General features: G+C 47.6%; 1 protein-coding gene across 1 annotated transcript; it reads left to right on the forward strand.

Annotated features, from left to right (window-relative positions):
• Positions 1-7,425: 7,425 nt before the first annotated feature.
• Positions 7,426-8,367, forward strand: LOC141165460 (olfactory receptor 5B12-like). The gene has a single exon (XM_073651057.1). It carries the CDS (start codon positions 7,426-7,428, stop codon positions 8,365-8,367), a length of 942 nt encoding a protein of 313 aa, XP_073507158.1.
• Positions 8,368-11,170: the final 2,803 nt, after the last annotated feature.

The following is an 11,170-nucleotide window of genomic DNA, read 5'->3' on the forward strand; positions in this document are numbered from 1 at the left end:
AATGCTTCCGTCTCCACTAGCCTAAACGGCAACATTTCGAGCCCAAGCAGTCACGAAATGTGTGAATTTAGTACTGTGGCCTGTGGGGCGTTGGCTGCATATTTGCGCTTGCGTTCCAAGGACTGGGGTATGGACAACTGAACGCTGCACTGGGACAAGGACGTGGACGTGCTTCCTGATGCTGCTACTTGAGAGTGTGCAACGACAGGTGCAGGGCAGGAGGCATCTTTGCATGGACAGGGGATTGGCTTGCATCCACAACAGCGGAAGAAGCAATGGTGCCACCCGCAAACACTGTTCCTGGACCCTGGGGTTCGGCCCACAAAGTCAGGTGCTTTGCTGCCATGTGCCTGATCATGCTGGTGGTGGTCAGGCTGCTAGTTTTGCCACCCCTGCTGATGCTGGCCTGGCAGGTGGTGCAAATGGCCTTTTTGGGGTTATCGGCAGAGTCTTTGAAAAACAACCAGACTCGGGAAGACCTAACAGTTGTACTGGCAACTTCTTTTGTGTTGGTGTTATGGGGAACGGTTGCCCGCCTTCTGTCTGCGGCCACCACACTGCTTCTTCCTGCATGTTGAGGTGCTCTGCCTCCCTCCCCCTGTATGCTGCTGTCATCGCTCTGCATGTCCTCCTGCCAAGTTGGGTCAGTTACTATATCAACCACCATCTCGTCTTCCACTTCCGCACCCTGGTCCTCCTCCTGACTTTCTGGCAATTGTGTCTCATCATCGTCCACCTTTTGTGACACTTTCCCACCGTCGCCTTCGTGTGACCGTGGCTGCTCAAATACTTGGGCATCACTACATGCGATCTCCTCTTGCCCCGCTTCAAGTGGACCGGGCGAGAGGCCCGAATCTATAAATGGAAAAGTGAACAGCTCTTCAGAGTGTCCCAGTGTGGGATCAGTTTTCTCTGGGCACTCGGTATGGTGGGAGGAAGAAGGATCAGGGTGAGGAATATGCGGTCCAGACTCACGGCTACTGAGACTTGACCGTGCGGAAGACAGGGTGGTGGTGGTGGCTAAGTGACTGGAAGCATTATCCGCTATCTAACCAACAACATTTTGACACTGCTCTGGGTTCAATAGTGGTGTGCTGCGCTCCCCTAGGAATTGGGACAGGAAGGTCGGGCGAGAAGATGTGGGTGTTTGTTGTGGCAATATTTCAGCTTGCCCACGGCCTCGGTCTCGGCCTCTGCATGCACCATCACCATCACCTTGCCACGCGTCTTGCCCATTTTAAATGGAGGACAATATCTTCCACGCTCACTACAAATGGCTGAATTTGGAGCGAACTTATATGTGATCCGTGTGACGGAGAAAACAGAGTTTTAAATACCTGGCCTGTAGGTAACTATTTTGAACAGCAAACCGGTGTCAAAAACTTTGCTGACACAGTGAAAAAAATTTTAATGGCGGCCAAACATGGCAGTATTTTCTGAAAACGTATATGTGATCCGTGTGACGGACAAGCCACAGTTTTAAATAGCTGGATTTCTAGTGCTGTAATATGGAAAGGACCTGGCTGTATTCTGCAGTGCCAACAAGCAAATGGCGCAGAAAAATGGTGTTCTCTGGATTGCTTTTTAAGCAAATAATGAGGATTAAGATCCAAAGAAAATTATTCCTGGCCCCTGAGACCTGGGCCTTAGTATAGAAATATCTAACAACAGCAGAAGGCAGAACTGGAATGAAGCCTTGTGCTACATGCACTGCAGTCTACTATATACACTGCCTGCCTGCCTATATACAATGCCTGCCTGATATCTCTGCAGATGGATTAGTTAGTCCTCAGAAGGACTGTTTGTTAAGATGGATATGTGTAATATACTTCTGTTCTCCCTACACTACCTAATAAACAAGCAAATCTCTCCCTGACGCAGCAGCTCCTCTCCCTACACTGTCTGATTCCGGAGTGACTGTGACGAGCATGGCGGCGCCAGGTCTGATATACACCTGATGACGCTGTGCAGCCAGCAAATCACTGTAATGCCACAACCATGTACAGTTTGATCAGCTAAGAGATGCCCTTCACCTTATAGACTGGGATAGTATCTTTAGCAATAGGAGCACCGATAGAAAATGGGAAATTTTCAAAACAGTCCTACATAGTCACTGTAGAAGGTACATACCTTATGGGAATAAAAGGGCTAGGAATAGGAGGAAGCCAATGTGGCTAAATAAGGAGGTCAAGAGGGCAATGAAAAACAAAAAAAGGGCTTTCGGTAAACTTAAACAAGAAGGCAGCGAGGAAGCGCTAATATCTTATAGGGAAAAAAACAAAATCTGTAATAAACAAATAAGAATAGCAAAAGAGGAGACAGAGAGACTAATTGCCAAGGAAAGTAAAACGAATCCCAAACTGTTCTTTAACTATATAAACAGTAAAAGGATTAAAACTGATGGAGTTGGCCCATTGAAAAATAACCTGGGTAAAATCATAGAGGGCGATGAGGGTAAAGCGAACCTACTCAATAGCTTCTTCTCCACTGTTTTCACAAAAGAAAACAATTTATCGGAGGAAATGCAGAGTGATAAAGTAAACCCTCCGCTAAATATCACCCACCTAACCCAGGAGGAAGTTCAGAAACGCCTAAATAATATCAAAATAGACAAGTCACCAGGCCCAGATGGCATACACCCCCGGGTACTAAAAGAATTAAGTAATGTGATAGACAGACCGCTGTATCTTATATTCAAGCACTCTTTATGGACAGGGACTGTCCCACTAGACTGGCGCCAAGCAAATGTGGTACCAATATTCAAAAAGGGGTCTAAAAGTGACCCTGGGAACTATAGAGCAGTCAGCTTAACGTCTGTTGTGGGTAAATTGTTTGAAGGATTTCTTAGAGATGCTATTGTAGAATATCTTAATGATAATAACTGTCTAACTCCATATCAACATGGATTCATGAGGGATCGCTCCTGATGGCCTTCTACGAGGAGGTGAGCTCACAGCTGGACCGGGGAGAGGCAGTGGATGTTGTAGACCTTGACTTCTCCAAAGCGTCTGATACCGTGCCACACAAAAGGTTGGTATATAAAATGAGAATGCTTGGTCTGGGGGATAATGTGTGCAAGTGGGTAAATAGCTGGCTGAGTGATAGAAAGCAGAGGGTGGTTATCAATGGAGTAAGCTCAGGGCGTGTCAGGGTTACTAGCGGGGGGCCTCAAGGGTCTGTCTTGGGCCCTATATTATTTAATATATTTATTAATGATCTAGTGGAAGGGTTGCATAGTAAAATAGCAATATTTGCAGATGATACTAAACTTTGTAAAGTAGTTAACACAGATGAGGATAGGGCACAGCTACAGGAGGATTTAGATAAATTGGGGAGTTGGGCCAAAAAATGGCAAATGGGGTTCAATGCCGATAAATGTAAGGTCATGCACATGGGAAAGAAAAACAGCAGTCACCCATACATATTAAATGGGAAACCGTTGGGGAAATCTGACATGGAGAAGGACCTGGGCGTCTTGGTTAATAGCAAATTAAATTGGAGTGCCCAGTGTCAGGCAGCAGCTGCGAAGGCAAATAGAGTCATGGCATGCATCAGAAGAGGAATAGGGGCATATGATGAGAACATTGTTCTTCCTCTGTATAAAGCGCTGGTAAGGCCGCACTTAGAATATTGTGCACAGTTCTGGGCTCCGGTGCTCAGGAAAGACATATTGGAGCTAGAGAGGGTACAAAGGAGGGCGACTAAGGTAATAAAGGGAATGGAGGGACTAGAATACCCAGAGAGGTTGTCAAAATTAGGCCTATTTACGTTGGAAAAGAGAAGGCTTAGGGGAGACCTCATAAACATGTATAAATACATCAGGGGGCAGTACAGAGATCTCTCCCATGACCTGTTTATACCAAGGATGGTGACTAAGACGAGGGGGCACACTATGCGTCTGGAGGAAAGGAGGTTCCTGCACCAGCATAGAAGGGGATTCTTTACGGTCAGAGCCGTGAGACTCTGGAACTCTCTGGGAGAGGAAGTGGTGATGTCCAACTCACTTAATGAGTTCAAGAGAGGCCTGGACGCCTTTCTTGAGAACAATAAAATTACATCTTATGCTTAGTGATAGTTAATTATCCAAGGATTTAATCTGACTGCCAGATTGGAGTCGGGAAGTGAATTTTTCCTCAATGATGTAAATTGGCCTATACCGCATGGTTTTTTTTTTTTGCCTTCCCCTGGATCAACGCTGCGGAATAGCTGCAGTGCACAAGAAATAGGCTGAACTGGATGGACGATTGTCTTTTTTCGGCCTTATAAACTATGTAACTATGTAATTATGTAACCAACATGGCTACGGCATTACAGTGAGTGGCAGACAATCCCTGCATGTTCATTGGCTCTGTAAAGAGCGCCAAACATGCAGGGAGGGGACCCAAGCATCCGCCCGAGCATCTCATAAGTACTCGGCGAGCTCCGAGCATCTCAAGTACTGAGATCCTCGGGCGAGTACCGAGTACTTGCGAGTATGCTCACTCATCACTAGTGTCCAGAAGTATCATATCCCAGACCTAGATCAGTACATCAGTGGCATCTGCTCAGTCTTTGGATCCTGCTCAGTCTGTGGTTCCTGCTCAGTCTGTGGTTCCTGCTCAGTCTGTGACTCCTACTCAGTCTGTGACTCCTACTCAGTCTGTGACTCCTGCTCAGTCTGTGGTTCCTGCTCAGTCTGTGGTTCCTGCTCAGTCTGTGGTTCCTACTCAGTCTGTGACTCCTACTCAGTCTGTGACTCCTACTCAGTCTGTGACTGCTGCTCAGTCTGTGGATTCTGTCAGTCAGTGGCACCTGGTCAGTCTCTGGCACCTGCTCAGTCTGTGGCAACTGCTCAGTCTGTGACTGCTGCTCAGTCTGTGACTGCTGCTCAGCCTGTGGATCCTGTCAGTCTGTGACTCCTGCTCAGTCTGTGGCACCTGCTCAGTCTGCGACTACTGTTCATCCTGTAGATCCTGTCAGTCTGTGGCTCCTGCTTAGTCTGTGGCTCCTGCTCAGTCTGTGACTCCTGCTCAGTCTGTGACTCCTGCTCAGTTCGTGACTCCTGCTCAGTCTGTGGATACTGGTCAGTATGTGACTCCTGCTCAGTCTGTGGATCCTGTCGGTCTGTGGCATCTGCTCAGTCTGTGACACCTGCTCAGTCTGTGGCACCGGCTCAGTCTGTGGCACCGGCTCAGTCTGTGGCACCTGCTCAGTCTGTGGTTCCTACTCAGTCTGTGGATGCTGCTCAGTCTGTGGTTCCTACTCAGTCTGTGACTCCTACTCAGTCTGTGATTGCTGCTCAGTCTGTGGATCATGTCAGTCAGTGGCACCTGCTCAGTCTGTGGCTCCTGCTCAGTCTGTGACTGCTGCTCAGCCTGTGGATCCTGTCAGTCTGTGGCTCCTGCTCAGTCTGTAACTACTGTTCATCCTCTAGATTCTGTCAGTCTGTGGCTCCTGCTCACTGTGTGGCACCTGCTCAGTCTGTGGCTCCTGCTCAGTTTGTGGCTCCTGCTCAGTTTGTGACTCCTGCTCAGTCTGTGGCTCCTGCTCAGTCTGTGGCCCCTGCTCAGTCTGTGACTACTACTCAGTTTGTGACTCCTGCTCAGTCTGTGGATACTGCTCAGTATGTGACTGCTGCTCAGTCTGAGGATCCTGTCGGTCTGTGGCATCTGCTCAGTCTGTGACACCTGCTCAGTCTGTGGCACCAGCTCAGTCTGTGGCTCCTGCTCAGTCTGTGGCTCCTGCTCAGTCTGTGACTGCTGCTCAGCCTGTGGATCCTGTCAGTCAGTGCACCAGCTCAGTCTGTGACTCCTGCTCAGTCTGTGACTATGGCTCAGCCTGTAGATCCTGCTCAGTCTGTGGCTCCTGCTCAGTATGTGGTTCATACCCATTTGTTCTTGTTTATGCTTTCTTCTGTATTCCGCTTCCCGTTGCTGATCCAGCTAGTTCTCCTGTCCTGCCAGACCTCTCCATTCCTGACCACAGCTACTCCTACTGATTATGTGATGCCTGCCCCGACCTCAGACCATCTGCTCTTCTGACCCACGCACCCGTGCCACTGACCCTCCAGTCAGCTACCACATACCCGGGAACTGCTCTGGAGTGGTACCTAGTGACTACCTGCAGCTAAGTCTAACCTCACCACCAGAGGCCCAAGTGAAAACCAGGTAGTCGCTTAGTCACGCCCCTTCAGGATAAGCCCGGCCCATGACACAGAGGGTCCACCCTCACCAGCATTACATTGCTTTGTGTGAACCTGCTGTCAGATGATAGCGTCTATTTCTGACATTTTGGTGCCCACCAGTGGCCGTCATTTTGCAGGACTTTGGCCGTGTTCCTCCTCTTCACAGAGGAGCAGACACAGGTCCTGTTGCTGGATGATGCCCTTCTATAGCCATGTCTGGCTCTCCTTGGGTCCCGGTACCTGCTCCATGCTCTAGAGAAAGTGGGAGTTACAGGAAATCTTCTTATAGCGGTACATATGGATGAGCCGTCCACGAAGAGAAAGACTACCTGTATGTCCTGAGTGGGCTTCAGGTACCATCACGTCACCCATAGTGACAAGGGCACTAGGAAAATACAAAACTAGAGAAGAATCAGTAAGTAAGGACGAGGAGGGAGGACTTGCCTGTCGTCACCCCCTGCACAGCCCCTTTTGATGTCGTCTTGCTCTTCCTCTTCCTCTCCACTGCTCCTGTTGTCACCAACATTTGCACCAAAGCCAGGGACATTGATTCACAATCGCTTCAGCTTCCTTCCTGGATAGATGATTTCCCTGAAGGTCCAGTGACATGGGGTCACTGTATTATATGATGTGTAAGTGTCCTTTGTTTTTGGAGCAGTGTATTTTCTATCACATACTCTTTTATTAAGTCTCTAACCAAGTCCTCAAACATATTCCAACCATAGATCTGAAGCTTCCCAGGCTATTAGAATCTGACGAGGATCCAGAGCCCTTTGTAAGAAAGGACAGCACATCATCCTTGGAAAAAAGTCCGTCATCTCCATACTGGTCACTAATGGGTATCTACCATTACGATCAGGGTGTAATCCATATTGTCAAATAAACATGAGAAATATGCAGTATACCGACAGTAAGAGCCATAAATGTGTGATACATGGGGGTTCTATTTTTGGGACTCTGAAGCATTTCAAAACCCCTTTAAATTACAAAAAAAATAGCCCGGCTTCCTCCTCCTTGGAAAGCCATACAGGGGCTTGGGGATCTCTATGCTACCAATATACTGGGGTACTATAGATGGAACCCTCATCCTTCAGATTTTATATGCCGTAGATTGGAATCTTTCCTTTAAGGATTCCTCGGGAGCTGTACAACTGGAGAGCTTTGATCTAGAGAAGGATGTGCACCTTTGCTGTAGACGATGATTGGAGTTTTATTGATATTTATAACCTATCCTGATCTACTCTTACAGAAACCTTAGCACAATGGATACCTCTAACAGGACCCATGTAGAGGTGTTCTCGTTTGCAGGAATAACTGACGATGCAACTCTGGTCCCGGTTCTTTTCGTGTTCTTCCTGAAGGTCTACTTGGTGTCATTAGTGGGTAACCTTGGCATGGTGGCTCTTGTCCTGAAAACCCCCAAACTCCACACTCCTATGTACTTCTTCTTGAGTCACCTCTCCATGGTGGACCTTCTCTACTCCACAATTATAACTCCTAAGATGCTTACGGACCTTATCTCTATGAAGAAGACCATCTCATTTACCGGGTGCACTCTCCAGTTCTTCTTCTTTGCCGCCATGGCAGCTACTGAGGCTTTTCTTCTCTCCAGCATGTCCTATGACCGATATGCTGCTATCTGCCACCCGCTTCATTACATCACCATAATGACCAATAAGAAATGTTGGTGTCTGGTCGTCATCTCCTTTGTGATTGGCTTCTTGCAGTCATCGGCACAGACCAGTTGTGTGTTTAGTCTAGACTTCTGTAGGTCTAACCACATAGCCCACTTTTACTGTGATGTCCCTCCCCTGCTCAAACTGTCCTGCTCCGACACCTTCACCTGTGACATAGTGACCATTTTCATCATCTCTTCCTGTGGCGTTGGGTCCTTTTTGAGCATCTTGGTCTCATATACATTTATAGTTTCTTCAATTCTCAAAATGAAGTCAGCAACGAGCAGACAAAAGGCCTTCAGTACTTGTTCTGCTCATCTGACGTCAGTCTCCATTTTGTACGGCTCTGTCTTCTTTGTCTATCTACGATCCCCCACCAGTGACTTTGGAGAGCGGGACAAGGTGGTCTCGGTCTTTTACACTGTGATAATGCCCATGTTGAACCCACTAATCTACAGTATGAGAAACCAGGAGGTGAAGAGGGCCCTCATGGTGGCAACACCAAGAACTGGAAAACTTGTCAATTAGAAGACTTCTCAAAGGATTCACCTCCCATCATCTTTCATCTTCAACCTCTCACCTCTTCTGGTTGAACTTGATGGATTTAGTTGCTGCTGATGGATCCATTTTTCTATTAAGTTTTTTGTGTGCATCGCTCTGCTTCCAGTTTTATTGGGTCATTTAAGGGACATAAGGACAACAACGTTTCTTCAGCGATCCACTTGATCTGTGGAATCACTTCAATGGAGTGACAGCACAAGTGAATGCCTAATGCTCTATGCTGTGATCATCAGCTCCACCAATCTATCATTTATACAGTGGGAGGAATGGTTTAGTGCCTAATGTCCCTGGAAGGCTGGTGGGTGTGGACCCACTACGCCCGGGCTCGGCTTATCCTGGAGGGGCGTGAGTCCACCGGGTATTCACTAGAGCCTCTGATGGTGAGAATAGGCTGGGCCACCGGTAGACACCAGGAGCCACCTCAGGGGCAGTACCTGGGACTGCAGCAGCTGACCAGAGTGTCAGAGATTTGGGAAGGGGATACAGGTGGGTGAGGCAAAAGCGAGGTCAGACGGTTCTAGGTCGTGGCAGGCAGCACAGGCTCTGAATTCGTAGCCGAGGTCAGGAGCGGAGAGATCAGTATAAACGAGAAGACAACGCAGGTCAATAACAGGTGAGACAAAATAGGAATAAGCCAAGACAGGAAGCTAGAGACAGAGCTACTAAGAATCTAAGTTCAGGCGAGGAATGGAGAGTGGAGTCTCCAGGAAGCAAATCTCTGCAGGAATGGGTGGATACAAATTCCTGCAGAGTTGGACAATGCCTCCCTATGACTCATAAACAGCATGAGAGTGGCTGGTGTAGGAGCCCCTTTAACACTTGATGCAAGCATTAGGCTATGTGCGCACGTTGAGTACTTGGTTTCAGAAATTTCTGTAAGGTTTCTGCATCTCTCGGCAGCAAAAACACTATGGAAAAAAAGCACGTTTTTGCCGCGAATTGATGAGTTTTTTGTGCGTTTTTGCCTGCGTTCTTTTATGCATTTTTGTACAGCGAATGATTTTTGGAGCTAAATAAAAAAAAAATTGAAAAAAGAAACATGGGACATCACTTTAACCCTTGGACCATCGGACTTAGGGTTAAATAATTTAAATTATTGGTTAATTTAAATGATTAAAGAATGTGTCTGTTGTATTTCAAATAAAGTGTTTTATTCTCTGTGTGTGTGTTTATTTAACTCTTTACTTGTAGGTTTAGTAATGAGGGTGTCTGGTTGACACCAATTCATCACTAAACCAAGGGACTGGTGTCAGCAACACCTGATCCCATAAACCCTAAACCCATTAGCCCTAATCCCATTCAAATATGAAGTGTCATTTCTGGGGCAGCTGAGGGCTGCTAAGAAGGGGCCATTAGGCCAACATGTTCCATGGCTATTTATAACAGTTCACAGCTGTTTTCTTAGCCACTGCGTCCCCACGATCAGCAGCCAGCAGCGCATTGGACGCAGCATGTTTTCCCTGTGTCCAAAATGCTGAATTCTAATGCAGCACTTATTTTGTCAGTACATGCAGATTCACCGCATGTAATGACATTTCAATCAGTCAAAATCTGCAGCAGAGATGCTAGTACAGAATTTGGCATGCTGCGGGTGAGTTTACACAGCATCATAAACAAGTACAGTGGGCAGGGGATTTCTTATAAATGAAAGAAAATGAAGAATTATATTGAAAAAATGACGTGGGCTCCCGTGTCATTTTCATAACCAGCAGAGGGAAAGTTAACCACTGGGGGTTGACATTACTAGCCAGGAAAGGGGCCATTAGCCAAAGATGTTCCCTGGCTGTTAATAACAGCTCACAGCTGTTTGCTTAGAGTTTATTGGTTAGATTACAGGGGGACCCCAGAAAAAAAAAGGTTCCCCTATAAAATCTAACCAGCAAAGGTTAAACAGATATATAGCCTCCTGACTATGGTCCCAAACCTCCCGCGCCTCCAGAGCCAAATCTCTGACCCCGGGTTCCTTAGGGGGAACTGGCATAGGAACCGGAATGCGCGGATGTTGGCCATTATTCAGAAGAAGCGGGGTCAGATCTGTGGAGTCCGCCATGGGTAACGGGTGGAGAAGGCCAGCCGGACTTTGATGGGAAGATTTACCTCTTGCACAGAAGGCACACGCAAGAACATATTCCTTAACATCCTGGCGCCACCGGGGCCACCAATAGGACCATTGAAGGAACTTTGTGGTACGTTTGACCCCAAAATGAGCTCCAATCTTAGGGGCATGTGCCCAGGAGAGCACCTCATTTTGTAGATTAGAGGGAACGAACGTCCTCCCCGAAGGAACCTGGTTTAAGGACACTGAAGCCACCCTCCGCATACTTCCCGAAGGAACGGTGAGCCTGGGCTCGTCATCGTCCTCAGCCGTATCCATGGACTGGGACAAAAGGTCTACTCGAGGGTTCTTTTTGACATAATGTGACAAGATCTGGGTCTCGGGGACAGACAGGGGATCTGTGCCGGGGGCCATATCGGTAGAAGGGTCAGAGACTACCCTCCGGGTGACTGTAACCATACACTGAGACACACAATTCTCACTCCAGGAAGAAATTCTCCACGTATTCCAGTCAATGTGAGGAGTGTGACAACGTAACCATTGAAGACCCAATAACACCTCATCTAATCCACTGGGAATAATAAGAAAGGAGATAACCTCCCGGTGACCCTGAGGAAATGACATGGTGAGGGGAATCGACTGGTGGGTGATTTACGTGTCTAGGAGTGAACCGTTGACTACCCTAATGTTCATTGGTCTTGGCAGTAGCTCCAT

This window comes from Phyllobates terribilis, unplaced genomic scaffold (genome assembly GCF_046119375.1).
Source record: "Phyllobates terribilis strain yellow unplaced genomic scaffold, ASM4611937v1 Scaffold_11__3_contigs__length_659146591, whole genome shotgun sequence".
NCBI lineage: Eukaryota > Metazoa > Chordata > Amphibia > Anura > Dendrobatidae > Phyllobates > Phyllobates terribilis.